General features: G+C 38.9%; 1 protein-coding gene across 2 annotated transcripts in view; it reads left to right on the top strand.

The window, feature by feature from the left end:
• The window catches only part of OBI1 (ORC ubiquitin ligase 1), a 37,618-nt gene extending 24,094 nt beyond the window's left edge, over positions 1-13,524 (top strand). For both annotated transcript variants that reach the window (XM_039886940.1, XM_039886941.1), the window contains exon 6: positions 10,782-13,524. In XM_039886940.1, the coding sequence (XP_039742874.1) occupies positions 10,782-12,297 (1,516 nt within the window). In that variant the 3' untranslated portion in view covers positions 12,298-13,524. The remainder of the gene's footprint in view (positions 1-10,781) is intronic.
• Positions 13,525-18,623: the final 5,099 nt, after the last annotated feature.

The raw sequence follows: 18,623 nt of genomic DNA, 5'->3' as shown, positions 1-18,623 counted from the left end.
TGAATCATCCCTTTGTCCAATGTACCCATGTTATACGTGTTTTCCTCCCCTTAGTCACTAAGTAGCCATCTCCCTTATCAGATCATCTGTGGCAGTATAGTGGTGGTGCTTGCATTCAGGTAACCCTTATTTTACTTGGTAATTACCCTAAAGCTATTCACATAAGTTTTATTACAGTATTTTGTTATAATTTTTCTAGTTTATTATTAGTGTTAATCTCTTACTGTGCCTAATTTATAAATTAAACTTTTCATGGTATATATATATATGGGGAAAAAAACGTATATATATATAGGATTCAGTACTATCCGTGATTTCAGGCACCCACTGGGGGTCTTGGAACATGTCCCCCGTGGATAAGGAGGGACCACTGTAAATGCTTAGATCTGGAGACGGATTACCTGAATTCAAACTTCGCTGCTTTTGCTCTGCCCCGTCTTCCCCTACCCAGTTCGTTTTCACCACACTTGAAATTGTCTTTTTATAAAGTTTAAGTGAAATTATAGCTAAATTTATACCTAACAATATCCACTGTTTTCCTGAAATAAAATTCAGATCCTTCACAAGCTAGTCTATACTTGCCTACAAACTGTCATCTCATTCATCTCATTCTCGTTCCCCCAGCTCATCCTGCTCCAGCCATACTGGCCTTCTTCTGTTTCTAAAACATGCTGGACCTTTTCCCACTGCTTAGAATGTTCTGCTTCCAGATCTTTATATGACTGTCTCTGTCATCAGATTCAGAGACGTGTTTCCTGATCATTCAATCAAAAGCACCTTCTACTTCTTTGCTCTGTCTGTTAGGGATACCGTAATAATAAAATGGTGTGGTGAAGCTATACAGTGAATAATTATGAGCTCCTGAGCCAGGCTCCCTAGGACTGAACTCTGCTTTGTTTACTTACTAGCTCTGTGATTTGAGGGAAGATATTTAACCTTTCTGTATCTCGGTTTTTGTCTTCTGTGGAGTGGGGACAGTAGTAGTACCTACCTAATTGTAGTGAGGATTCAATGAATTAAAACTTGAAATGCACTTAGAGCCCATGGCTAATGCTCAACTAATGTTATAGTATTGTTGTTTTCTTAGTCCTTACCAATATCTGAAATTATCTTGTTCGTTTAATTGCTTGACCTTTTATTTGTCTGTCTCCTCCATTCTAAACTTAAAGCTCCAAAAATAAACTAATAAGTAAATAAATAAACTTGAAACTCCACAAGGGTAGGGACTTAGCTGCTATCTTCTTCACTTGCAAAGCCCTGGCACCTGAAAGGCACCTGATTAATACTTGTTGAAAATTAAATGAACAGATAAATAACATTAGATAAGTTACTTAACCTCTTAGAGCTATCAGGTTTTCTTTATGCAAAATGTTATCTATATTGTGGATATTGAGATGATTAAAGGAAATAATTTTATGTCTTTGGCACAATACGCAGCACAAAGAACTGGTAGAGGCGGGTGTGTAAATAATTGTATCCATTATCCATCCCATACAGAACATTGTTTATCCTATTGCTCAGTTGCTGTTCTTCCTAATGGCTTTACTACTCCTCTGGTTGCCTAAGATAAAAACCTCAGTCTTCCTGTATTTCTCCACCCCTTCTATTCCCACACCTAATTGTTCAGTATATTGTATCTATCCTACTCTTAAATGCCTTTGTAATCTATCTTCTTCTCTTTTCCACTAGTTTAGATCCACATGATTTCTTGCTTAGTCTGTTTTAACAACCTTCCAACTTCTTGCTTTTCTTTTCCACACTCAATCCTCTAGCACCCGCTTTATTGTCGCCTACTTTTAGAATATAAATTTGATCATCTTACTCCCTTGCTTAATGACCTTTGGTGATTCCCCACTGTCTGCAAATTAAAACTTAAATTCCTTACTAGTAGGACTTCAGTTTTAGCCTTCTTATCTCCTCTCCACCTTCCCCATTCTTGTACTCTGCTTTGGCCATGCTAAATTTCTCACTTGGCACAGATTCTCCATGTTGGGACATGTCTTTGTACCTTTGCTCATGCCTTTTCCTTTGCCTTCCCTAGCTCTCTGCATTAGCTTTTCCCTATTCCTTTTTATTCTGCCTGGTTAATTCCTACCTATTCTTTGAGATCTAGGCCAGTTGTCACTTTATCTGTGAGGCTCTCTGTGATTTCCCTAGACAGAGGGAACACTTTCCTTTTGTTATTCTATCATATTGTTTTAAGGATCACATTGTATATTGACCTTCCTGACTGTTGTGCTCAGTTAATCTACCAGCTCCTTGGAGCTAAGACATATATTTTAAAACGCACACATATGTGTATATAGAAAATAGATGTATGCACACCGATGTACCTTCTCTGGGGTCTGGTGGAAGGAAGGAGTTCTTATATTCTAATACTCTATACTACCACTTGAAGGGAACTGACCAGGGAATTAAGATTTTGAGCTTTCTTGAAATTTAAAGTACAAAAGGTTTAAGAGGGCAAGAAATCAGATTCCTGGCATTTTCTCCAGATGAGGAGAGCAGACGGATTTCTTGAAGTTTTCCTAAACTGTATTAGAAATTGGGAAAGGAGGAGGCCTGCCTGGCTTCCAGACAAGATTTCTTCTCTGAGTCTCCTTGCTGAAACTGGGTTTCCCTGCCCTTATCTGTCTCCGTGCTGACTCTGAGCTGTGGTCCCTTCCCCTTTCATAGATCTGCTCTTCCTAAACTGTGTTCTAAGACTTGCCTGTATCACTGGGACTACTGGCTTTCTGCTTCCTCAGCAGCACCTCTGGTCTTGCTGGCCATGACTGTTGTCCCTTTTTGACCTGTTCTGGCCTTTTTTGTTTATTATGATCCTGCTCTGACAAACACTATGATTCCTGGTATTTGACCCCAACCTGATCCATGAGTGATTCTGCTATGCCCTTCGGTTTTCCCGGAAGGGGAACTTATCGACTGTCAGGGGAGCCAGATGATACCCTGGGGCCAGACTGTGACAGCCTGGTATGCTCAGGCCCCTCAGCTGCCTGAGGAACCCTTCTCTGGATATTCAGCTAATTGGGGATGGACAGTTACTGCATTTTCCTGTCAACTTGTAAAGACAAGTTGTATTGATAAGATATTTTAGGAGCTTGCAGTGCATGCTAATGACTAAGCAATAAGGTTGTCAGAAAGATTATGAACTGCTTGAGGACAAGGATAATGTCTTTTACTCCTTTTGTTTCCCTTCTTCATAGCCCCTCAGCAAACATTAGTCCTCAATGACTGTCATCTGAGTAATAATTACCAAGTGGCTGGATCACAGTTTTTTCTTTTGTCTTTTTTTTCTTTTGTTTCTTTTTAGATTGTTCCTTGTGCTGAGAGATTGATTTAACTGTAATGGAAAATGTATAGATAGATACTAGTCCAGAGATTTTAAAGTATGCTTTTTTCACTCAACAATAGTTGTACTCTTACACTATTGAAATTTTGTTGTTATTAAGATTATTGTATTTTGGGAAGAGGTGTAAGTCCTTTATTCCTCTTGGAACTGTAAAAAGATATGAAATAGCATGTCTTAAGGTTCTCTCCTTCCATGAAAGATTATGATCCCCACTGACGTCATACAAACTTGAAGGCTGATCTTTTCTTTTTCGGGCAGAAAATTAGGGCATTTCTGCATAGAATTGAAATGAAATATATTTATCAAGTAGAACTGAATTTATTTCATAGTAAAAAGAGTAGTCCACCTTCACAGGCAGTGAGTATATATATATGGGTCAGCCCGTTTAAAATACTTAAGCACAAAAGGGAATTGATTCCTCTTCAATTTACATATGCTGCCTAAAACTTGGGTTGTTTCTATTAAGAATTTCCAGATATCTCAGCAAGAACTTTCAACACCACAATTTTTGACAAATGCCTGGTTAGTTTAATAAAATAAACACATGTACACACACACACAAAACTTCCCTTAAAATTGTATTAATGATATGAGCCATAATTTTTAAACTCTGCTCTCCATTTGAAAGCTTGTAAAGCAAACTATACATTAATTTTCAAATACGTTTGGGAGGTAGAGGGAGGAGGAATGGCTGCAAGAGCCTCAATTCTTTGTCTAGTTCTACTGCCCTTGTGATCTTTGTCATGAAGGAAAAAATTGTGTGTTTTCTAAATTATTCTTGCAAATAATGAAGCACTTTATGTTTTGTAACTAAACTAAGATGCCATATAACAGAGTTTGTATTTCTTTATTTCTCAATATTAAACCCCAAAACCAAGTACCTAGGTGATGTTTAGGCTCTAAAATTTTTTATTTAAATTTTTGCCTTTTTCATATAAATAGCATTGTTTCCTTATAGTTGAAAATGCCTGCTGATTGTGCATAAGATAGACAGGATGATCATGTATACTTTCTATACCTAGTGCATTAAAGATGGAGCTTTCAGTTCATAGTTCTGGTTTAGAACTAGTTTTCATATCTTTGGTTAAAATAGCCACCCTCTTTGGGTTGGCATTTGCCAGCATAATCTGTCTGTGCTATAGTTTCCTGCAAGGCTACTTTAAAAAATGATCTTTGGAAACTTCAAAATATTCTTGACCTTGTGTCTAAAACAGAGTAGGTGTTTGATAAATATTTTTCAACTTTGTACATACATATCTGTATGTCTTCTCACATCTTTTCTTTTCTCTCCATGTTTCTATTAGCAAATGTATGTATTAATAAATATTACAATACTAGTCCCTTGACTGTGTATACAGACTTTGTGCTCAGTAAACCTAGCTTGAATTTTATACCATTTTACAGTATAAATAGATGCTAATATTACTTAAGAAGGGATCTCATGTTCACATACTTCATATGGGTTCAAACATTGTGTTTGGATTCAGACTTGAATCCAAATCCTTTTCTTGCTATTTACTTTCTGTATAACCTTTTTAAGCCTCGCGTTTCTCATCTTTAGAGCAAAAAATAACAGATCTCCCTTCATAAAGTTGACGTGACAATTTAAGAAAATGTATATCAAGCATATAGCTTGAAACAAGTAAACATTCAATAATTTGTGGTTGCCGCTGTTGTTACTGTCATCATCATTGTCAATAGTTGTCACTTAGACTACTAAAAGTTTATTTGTTACATATACTCTTGGTAAGTTTCATCCCAAAAGTTCACATTCCTCTTTTTTTTTTTTTAAATTATGGGCCAGGGAACAAAAACTTTATCTCGAGTTTCCAGGAGGGAAGAATTTTTTCCTGTTCTCTCTCAGTAGCCTCACATTTAATATATTTTTATGGAACCAACTGCGTGATTAGGATAGATGATACAATTATGATTAACAAATTCTCTAAGAACGTAGCATTTTCATAACTGAGTGTTTAATTTTTTAAAAACTCTCTTAAAGAAACACTGCAAGTCATACGGGTCAGCAACAGATAAGAATGTATAGGCCACTTCTGAAAGCTTCCCTAGTAATTTAAAGACAGATGCTTCCTCGCGTCTTGACACAAGCACAGGATGAGCTAGATATGGGTAACGTACAAACAACTCATTGGAAGCAGGTGAGAGAGAAAGTCGTCATGTCCCTGCCACCCCTTCCCCGGCTAAAGAGGTTTAAGCTCCCTACAGTCCTGGTCCCAACTGTCCTCTCTCCCTAAAATATGACCCCTCCCCACCCTGTACACAGCACCCAAGGCAGAGCATAGCATTGAGACCGCTTCCTTTTCTTCCCATTTCTATCAAAACTCAGGTTCCCAAGGAGGTAATATTACAAGCTACTCGAGTTATGTGCAGTCAAAAAGAGGAGTTTGTGAATTGAGAAGATCTAACTGGTAGATCATGATTTAGGAGACAATATTTAGGGAAGGGAAAGAATCAATGGAAAGTTCTTCCATCTGAAATTCTGCCTTCTCCTTCGTACCTCTCTTTATTTTAAAATAGAGAAGATAACTTTCCTACTATCTCTGAAAGGGAATGAGAAGATATACAACTACAGCTAAGTAGACAGATAACTCTACAATAAAATACACTCTATGAAAGAGTCCTTCTTAGGGTAAATGTGGTAATTCTTCAAAAAATTTTGTTTGAGACACATAAGTTTACTTAGTTTTCTCACTTACCAGCCATTACTTTAGTATATAGGTCATCCTTTGCCCCCTTTTGGCAGGACATATACTAAAATTGGTAAGCCTCACCTTGCATGGTTATATAGGACCATAAAAATGATCATTCAAGCAAAAACCATACAAAGCATCCATAATAATCAATAGAAACAATTGAATTGTTCTGTAACCTTGAACAATTTTTATCAAAACATTAAATCTCTTACTGTCAGTTATAAATGTATATGAAAATGAAAAAAATAGTGAAACTAGTATTTAGTACACTAGTATTTATATAGTACAGTTTAAAACATTAGAAACATTTAGAATTAAAATGTTTTATTTTTTGTAAAAAACTCGTATAGAATAATCCAAATAGTGCTTGCCACTTTATCATATAATTTATGATACGAAGCTAGCATATTTTCTGACGCCTTAACAAACTGTCATACTCCTAAGTTTGCATCATTCCCATTCCAGCATTTTATCTTTTGTGCTTTCGATGTCATGAAATATCTCCATATTGTTGCAATGTGAAGTTTTTTGCCAGTCTGTCACTTCCTCTAGACATCTTTATCCTTTTTGTCACAACCACTTTTCTCATTTATGTCAGTAGTTTGCCTCTGACTAACAGAGGTCCCTTGAATGATGACAATTTCAACATCCCCATGGTCAGCTGTTCTTCTATAACTACATTTACATTTGATTATAATTTTATTTCTAACAATCACTTTTTATCTTTGTTGCATCTTTATCTTTGTTGGGTAATTGTCTTTTGATTATGCCTTTTTGTAAAATGTCACGTGGCAGCACAACCTCATGTCTTACTGTCTGTGTGTGAACTGAATAATAGATGCTCAACAACTGGTCACTTTCAGACTTTGAAAGAAATGACCTGATTGGCCACTGATCGTGTTGCACATCTGTTACTTATATAGTGTTTTGTGAACTGAAAAACTAGCAGTGAAGTTTTTACCTTATGCAGTTACTCACAGTTCATATAATGTGATAAGTCTGAACCATGTTGTTAATTGACTGGTGTTATTTAATTAAACTGTGGTAACTAAAATTCGAGCATATCAGAACCGTGTACAACAAGGACATCAAATTGAAAATCTGTCAGGTAGGCCAAATCCAAAGATTGTTTTCATTTTGTTTCACTGTTACTTCAACTAGCAAGTAAAGAAAAGATAAAAAATCAAAGATACATGGGAGTCAGGTGAGCTCACATCACCAGTGTCCCCCTTGTTCCTCAAGATGATATTTTTTAAGTTTATCTTAAAAACTTAAGATAAGTTTTGGAACCTGCTGGGCGTGCTGCATTTATCCTTTCTGTTGGGGATGCCATTGAGAACTAGAGAGCAAAATAAATTGTTCGAGTTTTCACAACTAGTTAATGGTGGCATAGCACTGGAGGTTAGTTCCATTGACACTTGGTTCTGGTATTTATTCTTTACCATAGTTGCTTTCTTCTGACCCCCTTCAAACATACATTCTGTTCCTCTTAAGGGATGGCCTTGAGAAAATGTGATCTTGGAAGCTTTCCTTTGTTGGAGGTGCCCTTACAATAGTTACAGTACCTCAAAAGTCAAACCAATAGGACTTTCATTTCTCTTCTAGTAGGGATAGCAATAGTCTTGTACTTCTGTAGCTTTTTGGACAAGGGGAGCCCTAAACTAGAATGTACATATCAGTTAACATTGAAAGATCAAAAATCCTTTAAGCTTCTCTTAGAGTCTAGCAGAACACACTTCCCATATCAGTTGCAGCTCCCATACTGCTCTGTGCTGTTTTCTCTGACAAAATGAAGCCTTTGGCCATCACTGCTATTTTGAAAATCAAAGCCTTTGGTCTCTAATGGAATGTTTATGAAAATACTCCATTTTGAAATTTGCTCAGGAAAAGGAAGTATAGTAAATGATGTTAGAAGTCCCTCCGGCTTGCCTTGGCATTGATTCATTTAATGATATGTACTCTAGAAATTTCTGGAATTAGTGTGAATAAGAGTATTAAAACCCAAAGCTGAATAAGCTCTTATCTTATTTATCTTCTTCCATGGAAGTATAGCATTAGATATGCATCCCTAATTGTTATTTCCATATGATCAAGTAAATTTCCATTTGCCAAATTTAATACAGGTATCTAGGGTAAGCTTAAAAATCCCTAATACCTATGTCAAAACTCTCATCTGTTTGCATTCTTTTGCAAAGGTGAAAGTGGAAGTTTTTTTGGATGGAACAGTGTAGAATGGCAAACCTATAGTAAAAAAACTATCTGTATATCTGTCATTCTCTATTGCTTTCCTTGGTGTCAGTAGAAAAAAAAAAAAAAGAAACAGTCAAATGTATGAAACATTTAGTTCTGTAATATAGTAAATCATAATACTCACATGTAAAAGAGGCCCAAGGACCTTTGGCTTATCCTTTGGTGTTGGCTATGTCTTGATGTAAAGCATTGATGTATCTTAAAGTAAGAAAATATCATTTATTCAAGAAATATTTATTGAGAGACTGCTGAATACCAGGAATTGTTCTAGAGAGCTAGTAATAGATAAAAGATAGTCAAACTCCTTGCTTTCCTGGAGCTTATACTCTAATGGGGAAGAAAGAGACAGAAAATAAATTACGTGGCTTGATTAATTAATTGATCAGTTCCATGGCTTTCACTATACATTTCTGTTTGTTCGCCTCTCAGCCCACTGCCTTACTAGCCTGGTCTGATCACTCAAAGTATTATAGACTTGTGAAGTATTGAAATGGAACTTTGGGGAATTGAGGGCAGTGACCTTTTAGAAAATAGACAACTCTATCAGTGACTTCTGCTTGCTTGTTCCTCTCACATGTGCTCTGTTTCTGGCCTTTGTTGTTAGTTCTCAGGGAACTTCAGCTTTCTCTTGGAAATAACACACACAAAAAAAATGATTAGAGCTATCATTTTGACTTCAACTCAGAACCATTTGTTAACTTACTTCTTTTAAAAAATAATTAAAAAAAAAACATGTGGAGCAAATATAGCATCTTTAAATGACATTATGTTTGAATTTCCAGGCTAAAACTCTGAGTAAGAAGTAAGTTAACAAATGGTTCTGAGTTGAAGTCAAAATGATAGCTCTAATCAACAAATTTTATTATAGTTGCTTTTGTTTTTGTTATACCTTTGGTTTTTTGTTTTGCTTTTTAGAGGTTGAAGGGATAATGCTCTTTCTGAAAGTTCAGTTAATTGCAGTGAGTAGATCAATATTTGGCAACGAGTCTTTTAAGGCCCTTTCTAACCCTGAGATTTTATGAATCTATATTTACCTTTGCCCCTGCTTTTTTCCCTTAGTGACAAGAGCTGGGATCATGTCAGGAGTAAGCTGGAGAGTGAATTGGGCTACAATTTAGGAGGAGGTGATGGGTATCGAGTGGAAGTCATAAAACATATAGCACAGTTATTATTGGTTCCTTCTCCTTTATAGTTTTTTTTTAAATACTAGGCATATTTTATTAATTGTTATTATTTTTATTATTAGGAGAAGAAAAAGATAAACCTATAGATAAAACAATTTTGAGAAGTCGCCTTCTCAGGTACCTTCCTTCAAAGAGACAACCCGTGAATTCTTCAAGATGGGTCAATATTTCATTAAAAAAATGAATAAGAAAAGGCTTTTTAAGAGAACTTTTGTGGGGAGAAATTATTTTTCATGAGATTAGAATGTAAGGCTTATTTTTATTGGCTCATTGAAAGCAGTTTCCTGAAAAATGGAATTTTCCTTGGTGGTCAGATGGAATTTGAAGTAGTTTTATATCCCCTGAAGCTGGGACAGTCTTATGGATCTTTGTATCCCCAGCTCTGGATATGCCACCAGGCCATACCAGGTGCTCACAAATTGTTTTTTTGGCTGAACCAATACCCATTCTTCAGGGAATAATGAAAATAAAATAATCTCAAGTAAAAGGGGTAAATTTTTGATGTGTTCTTTTTCAGTTACTCTCTAAAATATTCCTTTTCAGAAATGTGAAAATGTTTTTTATGTGCAAAATATTGGAACCACAAGTGCTGACTTTGTATTTCAGAGTTAGAGTGAATGAGATTGATGTTTCATACAGTTATAAAATGCCAAAAATAAGTAGAACTGAAATGAATTAAAGCCCAGTGTTCAGAAAAGCCAAGTAAAAGCTTCAGATCAAGGGTGGCTATAATTGGAAGGTACCAAATAAGTATTTAAAACCACCCCTGCTGGGACGCTAAGATTTCTGAATTTCAAATTGGCATTTTATGTTTGACAAGGTGACACTGTATAAGAAATGTATTATAAAACACTGCTGTATGATAGGAAAATGATTGAATGTAAATATTTCAAGATGTGGACCACTGTTCAAATGTTATCATAAATCTTTGCCATTGTTTTAGGAGATAACTCTTCATGCATATATGAGCTGAATTGATAGAGCTAGCTCTTGGAAGGGAACTCGTCAGTGAGTTTCTGCCTCTCTGCTACCACTAGACCAATTTGACCACAAAAGTATTCTGTTAGATCTTTGGCATTATTATCATATGCGTATTGTTACATAGTGAGAGAACCCTTTTTTTGAAGATACTACATCTGGTATTGCTTTTGTCCTCTGCATTGAGTAGTCTGAAATGTCACTATCATGTGAAATTAGAACAGACTGAGATAGTTGGTACTCTTAGACTTGGAAAAGGAAAGAAAAAAGCTTGAACTATGTAGTTAACTGTCCCTCCATTTCTTGCAGATTTGGAAGGTTTACAATAGCTGCTCTTCAGTCCAAAGTAGAACAGTATGAACGTGAAACCAATCGCCTCAAGAAAGCCCTAGAACGAAGTGATAAGTATATAGAGGAACTAGAATCTCAAATTGCACAGCTAAAAAATTCAAGTGAAGAGAAGGAAGCAATGAATTCCATTTGCCAGAACACGCTTTCTACAGATGACAAGGGGAGCAAAGGCAGCAAGGAAGATATGCCTTCAAAGAATCAAGGTGATGGGGCCAGAAAGCAGCTTTGCTCAGCCACCTCGAGTTCTCACCTGGCACAGCCTTCTAACAGTTCTGCCCGGCAGGAAAGCACCAGCAAAACAGAACCAAATTGTTCTAAGAACAAAGACCTATATCAAAAACAAGTGGAAATAATGTTAGATGTGACAGATACAAGTATGGATACTTACTTAGAAAGAGAATGGGGTAATAAGACAAGTGATTGTGCACCCTATAAAGCCGAAGAACTTTATGACCTTCCAGCTCCTTGTACTCCTTTGTCCCTTAGTTGCCTTCAGCTCAGTACTCCAGAAAATAGAGAGAACTCTGTGGGAAAAGCAGGATGCTCCAAAAATCACTCAAACCATCTCAGAAAATTGGTGTTTGATGATTTTTGTGATTCTCCAAATGTTTGTAATAAAGACTCTTCAGAAGACGGCAGAAGTGAAAATGAAAAGAAATCGGAATGTTTTACTTCCCCAAAGACAGGGTTTTGGGATTGTTGTTCCACAAGCTATGCCCAAAGCTTAGATTTTGAAAACTCAGAGGGGAACCTGATAGCAAATTCTGTTGGAGAAATTTCTTCAAAATTCAGTGAGAAATCAGGCTCATGTTTATCCAAAAGGTTGAATTCTATTCGCTCTTTTGAAATGAATCGGACAAGAACATCCAGTGAAGCCTCAATGGACGCAGCTTATCTTGACAAAATTTCTGAGCTAGATTCTATGATGTCGGAATCAGACAATAGCAAGAGCCCTTGTAATAACGGTTTTAAGTCAGTGGATTTGGATGGGTTATCAAAGTCATCTCAAGGCAGTGAATTTCTTGAGGAACCAGATGAGTTGGAAGAAAGAACTAAGCCAGACCTTTCCAAAGGTTCTCTAACTACTGGTCAGTTAGAAAATGGAAATGAATGGAAACCCACTTCTTATTTTTTCCTCTCTCCATCTGACCAGGAAATGAATGAAGATTTTTCACTTCATCCCAGTTCTGACTCAGGAACGGCTGAAATCAAACCCCCAAGCTGTTTGTTTCAGACTGAGTTTTCCCAGAGTGTTTTGTTAAGCAGTTCACACCGGCTATTTGAAGATCAAAGATTTGAGTCATCTTTGTTTAAGATGTCCTCAGAGATGCATGGTCTTCATAACCACCTTCAGTCTCCTTGGTCTACTTCTTTTGTGCCTGAAAAGAGGAATAAAAATGTGAATCAATCAACAAAAAGAAAAATCCAGAGCAGCCTTTCCAATGCCAGCCCATCAAAAGCAACTAAAAGTTGACTCATTAGAAAGCTGTCATTTATGTTTTTGTCCTGAAAGGAATATAAGTTTTTAAAGTACTTTTTTCCCCCTTATAAATGTTCTATATGATTTTGAATTGGTAATCTTTTAGTCAAGTGTCAAGTCAGAATGGTGGATTAGCCTGTATCAGAATACTTTTGTCCATTTTGAGCAGTTTGTTCTTTTTTTTTTTTTATTTGGGAATCTTTTTTACCAGAAAAGGTAAAGAGATGGTTTCTTTTTAATGAATAGTGTATGTGTCTGGATTTGATATATTATATTTTGAATCTTGATTTAACTGTTAGCTACAATGGCCTATTAATGAGCCTTTAATAGAACTTGGATTCCTTAAGTAAAACTTTAAGTTTTGTCTACACACTGCTCATAAGACACTTGAGTTTCTTTAAAGCTTTCCCTAGGGTGGGTGTTATTTTGCCTGCTCCCTTTAATTTATGTTTAGTGGTGGCCTAGGCCATGATGGAAAATTAGCACTCTAACCCTATACCAATATTCATTTACTTTTTTTTTTTAGGTTTTACATGTATGTTTGCATTTTTAATACTGTGTTTTGTTCAATTTTTGTAAAAAATATTTTTTGCTAGTATGAAAGAATACATTTCTATTTGAAAATATTTGTTTTATGTCAGAGAACTTTCATTTGCTCATCTTTGTGTGCATGTTGAAAATCAGAAATTGAGCTTGTTTTGGGGGGGGAAAAAAAAGGCATGGAACAGTTGGGTTTAGAGGAGCCTAAAATGGTAGCTTCATTGTTCCAGACTTAGAGGTGCAAAAGCACTCACCGACAAGTTCTTGATCCACTTACATCCCAGGGAAGCTTTTTGGAGCAATGATGTTCCTCTTTGCATGTTCTGTTCTCTGTGAAAACTCTATGCATGGTAGCGTTCTTGCTTGCACTATTTTTTCTTAAGAAAAAGAAGTTTCAGTTGGCTAATAGAATACCTTTTATGTAGGACAAAATTTTTTTTTCATGAAAAGTGGGTGAGATCAGGTCAGCTAAGCACAATTTTTAATTTAGGCTATGAAAATGTATATTCTAAACATGTTTGGTAGGCCTATGTAGGCTTTTAAAAATGGTTTGTATGTCAATGACTTGTTTATCTAATGTGCACTGAACAATTGTACATTAATACTGTACTGTTTTACATTAATACTGCATGCTTTTCTATGTGAATTGAATAAAGGCTGTCATAAGCACTCTTAACCCATGATGTTGTCTCAGCTATTGAATTAGCCTATAAAGACCAGACAAACATCATTTTTAATCGATCTTATGATAATAGGGGTTGACAGACTATGGCCCATGGACCAAATCTGGCCTGCACCTGTTTTTATGAAAGGCCTGTGAACTAGAAACGGTTTTTATGGTTTTTAAAAACCCTAAATCTAGTTCATAACACAGGAAAATACATGAAATTCAAAATTAAATGTTTCTAAATAGTCTTATTAGAACACAGCTATACTCATTGTTTACATATTATCTCTGGCTGCTTTTGCACTGCAATGGCAGAGTTAAAGAGTTGTGACAGAGACCATGTTGTCCACAAAGCCTAAAATATTTACGAGTTGTCCCTTCACAGAAAAAAATTGCTGACCCCTGTTATAACAGATTCTAAGGATTCAACAAAACTATAAGAAAGTATAACAAATCACTTTTATAATTTAGAGAATCATGCCCTCCACTTTAGAAGTATAAGAGCCAAAATAAAATTTTTGAAAAGCTAATATAAAACAGTTTTTGTTTTGGCTTATATATTTTCCAGTAAGTATTTGTACATTATCTTTATGACATGGTTAAAGCTAATGGATACTTTCCGAGATTTTAGCAGTTTAGATATCTTTGACAATGTAGTTATATGAAATTTTATTAAATGTAGAAATCTAAAAATTTCTGAACTAATAGAGTAAATTTGGGGATAAGCCTCACTCTTATTCTGTCTGTAACTTCTTTATCATGAATGTGTCAGTTTTTAATCCAAATGTATACTGGTACTATGCCATGGAAATCCTGATTTAACTAAAGCCTTCCCAGGGTGAGAGTGTCTATGTTGGACCAGAGTGTTTCCCAGCTGCTTCAGAAACTGTTCCATCCTCTTCAAAACAATATTTCATAAATTAGGCCTGTGACATTCCTCAGTTGAAGGGAATAATCTGTGCAGGATGTGATTTTAATCACACATTCTCATTTGTCCTCTTTACCATAATCTGATATGTTCTAACAAATATGGCGGTCTCACATATTTTTTAAATATATCTATTATATACACACTAAAAAAACTCTACATATTGAAACCAAGTACTTCACTAGGCTCTATCTCTAATCTGCTTTTCAGATTCTGTGAGCCAACTATTATCCCCAGTTTACATATAAGTGAATTGAGGATTAGTGGTCACACACAGCTGGAATGGAATAGAACTCTCTCTTAGAGCTGGGCTTCTGACTCCAGAGCTTATACTCTTCCTCCCCCGTGCATGGGAGTTTACATTTGTAGGCCAAAGGATGAATGGATTTGAAATGTCTAAGGATTCCTTTTAAAGTAGTATTTTAGAAGTAATAGCATGTTTTTTTTCCCAAGTAGCATTTAATTCCTGTCTGTGTTCCTAGATCTAACTCTACTACTAAGTGGAAGCTCAGTGATGGGAGTGTGTGTGTATTTATAAAGATTCACATTAACTGACATTTAGGTGAATTTTAGAATAGCACTAAAACTATGTTAGAAAAAGATGCAGTAGTGAGAAAGGAAGCAGACACTTATCAGTTCATCTTTACCAAAACAGCATCTGTTGACTGCTCATCTTTCTAAAATGCTATGGCTAAGGGAATGTGACATGATGCTAGATTTTTTTTTTGACATGACCTTAATTTTCAAAATCTTCAAACCATGCAAAATGACAAGTCTTTTTCCTGTTTGAATGGATCAACTGAGACCAAAAGCGAAAAGGTAAACTTTAAAATTTATAGCCCCTTAATTTCAAATCTGCTTTGTTTCCCTAGAGTCTCTCAATCTATTTACATTGGTTTGAAACAACTAAAGATCCCACTCAACAAGGGAAGAACTTTGGTCTTGAACCCTAAGGTGTTTTAAGAACTTGTTTCTATATATTTGAATGGTTTTCAATTTTTCAAAGTAACACATGCATTGTTTTCTCCTCACTTTTATACTTGTGACTGATGGTTGTAGAAAACATCAAACTGAGATGGAACAGTTTAACTTTATGGAGTGTGGCCTATTAGATTAGAAGGGTTTCCCAAAGCCTCCTAAAGTCTTTAATTTCTTTCATGGGTGCCCTACAACACAGTCTTTGCCTATCATGTAACCCGATCCTTCTAATAATACTTGGCAGAGAGAAACCCTTTTAAGCAATGATCTCAGAGTGCATAGTGAACATTTATTGCCTAATTCTCGGAATCCCACTCTGAGGGAGGAAGCATCTACTAAATGCAGATTTCTTTTAAGAAGTCGGCTGGAGCTCAGGCTAGGGTGATCAGCTTTATATGACAGAAGCAGCCTAGAATTTCTTGAAGCTCCACTTCGTAAAAGAAGATGGATTCCTAGGTCTGCTGTCCTAATAGGGAGCAGGCTCCCTCTAATAAATGTTGGATTAACCCAAATATGTAGACTAGTGCGCCTTGCGTGACACTTATAATTTGGGGGTGTAAAGATCCAGTCCCCAAAGGCAAGCGTTTGACAGGCATTTACCTAGTTCTGGTCCGTTATAATTCATATAACATTGATAAGTAGAAAAGTGCCTGTGCTGGGAATAGAATGGAACAGGGGAACCCAGGCGGCTTCACGGAGGCACTATTTGCTTTGGGTTTTTAAATTCATTGTGGAAGAGGACATCTCTTCTACGTGTTCCTGGAGGGGGCGCCTATTCAGATATCATAGCAGAAGAGATGTAGAAGGAACCATTCCCCTAATGCCAGGGCTCCCGATTGAAAAAGGTTTCCAGATTGCAGGCTTAGCTTGCAAGTTTGGCTTTGCCCCGCCTTCTCTCTCTGAGCGTCCAGAGAGACTCCCAGCTCGCTCGCCCTCGCCGCTAGGGCCGGCGGCCTGATGGCGAGACAGTGACTCCCTGGGCGCTGGAAGTCTCAGAAGGTGGCCCTGCTGGCCCATCATCTGTCCATTAAGCCGAGGCTTGGCGCTCCGAAGGCCAGAAGGCGCGACCTTGCTTCACTCATAGGGTCATTTTTGTGTTGAGGATGGAGGAGTGAGGTCTGGCCCGCTGGCCTCGGTTCTGTGCTGTCTTTCCACCCTCTGAATCCAGCGAACCCAGCCTCCCCGGATTCCCGCAGCCAGTGCTGCTCTCCTTCCGCGTCCCTCCTCCCCGCGCTCTTACTCTCCCGGTAGGACTGACCCGCCGGTGTCTCTCCCGCCGGAGTTTCCAGCGTTCTTGAGGGCGCTCCCACTTCGTCCCGCCCAAGCCCCCCACCTCCCCCACCCCGCCTTGAGCCACTGCCCCGCCAAGAAACAGCTAGCTCTGCGGTTTCATTTTATTACCACTCACGAAACCTGGCGATTAAGACGCGAAACCAACAAAGAGTTTTCTTTCCACCTTAACCTTGCACACAATCCTTTAACAAATTAATTAATCCTAATGAATTAACACTTCATTTATTTAAACGCGCTACAGTCCATGAATTAAATTTTCATGCAGTGATTAAAGGCTGTTAAAATATGCATGATTTCGTTAAAATTTTATAATAAATCAGGGCAATGTGTTACATGACAAGGCAACTATTTCCCAGTCCCTCGCAAGGGGCTTTGATTTGTGCGGGTGGCGGAGAGGAGGGGCTGCTGGCGGTGGCGCCGGCAAGCGTTGCAGCCGGGCGACAGGACCCAGCTCCACACTCTGGCGTTTGGACTCGCAGCTTCGCGCTTTCTTCTGCGGCTTCTGGAGCCTTTGAGGAATCCTGCTCTTGCAGGCAGAGCTGAGCCTGCGGAGGGCGACGGAGCCCGCCTCTCGGTGCGAGGAACTGCACTCGTGGGGGGCTGGGGGTCCCCTGCTGTCCATTTGCGCCAGCGGAACTCCCTCCAACCAAGACGTGCGTGCGTTCCTGCCGCAGCCGCGGGCAGACTTATCTGGGGAGTGGGAAGGCGACAGAACTTCCATCTCGTCGCTTGGGGTCATGGATGGGGATGTCTGTCGTAGAGTCGTTTTGTTCGTTGCTGTTTTTATCCCGGAGACCTCGAGGCCCCTTCTCTGACCATCACGCTCTTTGAAGGTGCCTGGCTGGGTAGGCGGGCTTTGCTCCTCTTGAGACCTAAGCCTCAGGGGCCCGAGGCCATATTTAGTGGTACAACGTTGTTCCCTTGGACAGCAAAACTGGTTCTGGCAACTAGCGGGCGGGGAGGCGTGTCCGTTAGCATGGAGTTGTCTTGTATCACCCGTAAGGCTTTCACAAGGTAGGTGGGTTTTAAGTCCACAGAGAGATTAGGGTAGAGGTGGATACACTGATTTCTACACATGTAGCGCCAAGAGTGATAGTGACCCACGGTGAACTCCACTGGGCGCATCTGTAGGGGCGCAAGGGCATCAGCGACATCTTGGGATAGGGTGGGTGGTCCACATCCAGGAAAGTGTTCCCCAAAGAAGTTGCATTTGAATTAAACGGCCAGAAGAAAGAAAACTAGGTTTTCCACCGCCTTACTCAAGAACCAGCTGGGACCTGGTCTGAATGCCGGGCTGAGAGTCTCACAGGAGATCATCTCCAGCCCCAACAACTCTCCCAGCTCCTCCTTGTAGACCGAGGGAGACGAGTGCCCGCGGGTACCCGCAGGACGGGGTAGAAAAGAAGGACCGTGGGCCCCAGAAAGTCTCCGAGCCTCTGCCAGCAAGAGCGTGGCTCTGGATGCACGCCTTGGGCTGAGCTGGGCCCTGGGGGTGGCAGAAGGCAGAAGCACCGTCCAGGATGGGATGGTGTGGGCACCCGGGCCTTGCAGGCTGTGCGGGGAGGTCAGAGGGCCCCTGGCAGGGCCGGAGACGAGCTCACTCTTTTCACCACGTGAGGGACGCGGCCAGAATGCGCGAGGAGTAGCGCTGAGACCGGGGATCAACGCAGCCCAGACGTGGCCCCGGGAAGGCGGCCCCGAGGCGAAGCGAAAGTACCGCACCAGTCCCCCTGTAGCTCACCTCTCAGACAGGGTCCCAGCAGGAGCGCGCCGAGACCGCCCTAGTGCAGCCCCTCTCTCTGAGAACCGAGCCCCCCGCACACACACCCCACACACACTTGTGGGCCCCTCCTCTTTGCCTGCTTAAAACAATCTCAGCTGCTTCTAAAGCCGACTGTCTCTGGACTTTGGGGG

Source organism: Pteropus medius, unplaced genomic scaffold (genome assembly GCF_902729225.1).
Source record: "Pteropus medius unplaced genomic scaffold, Ma_sr-lr_union100, whole genome shotgun sequence".
In the NCBI taxonomy this organism is placed as follows: domain Eukaryota; kingdom Metazoa; phylum Chordata; class Mammalia; order Chiroptera; family Pteropodidae; genus Pteropus; species Pteropus medius.
The sequence above is the reverse complement of the archived record's forward strand: the minus strand, read 5'-3'. Positions and strand labels throughout refer to the sequence as shown.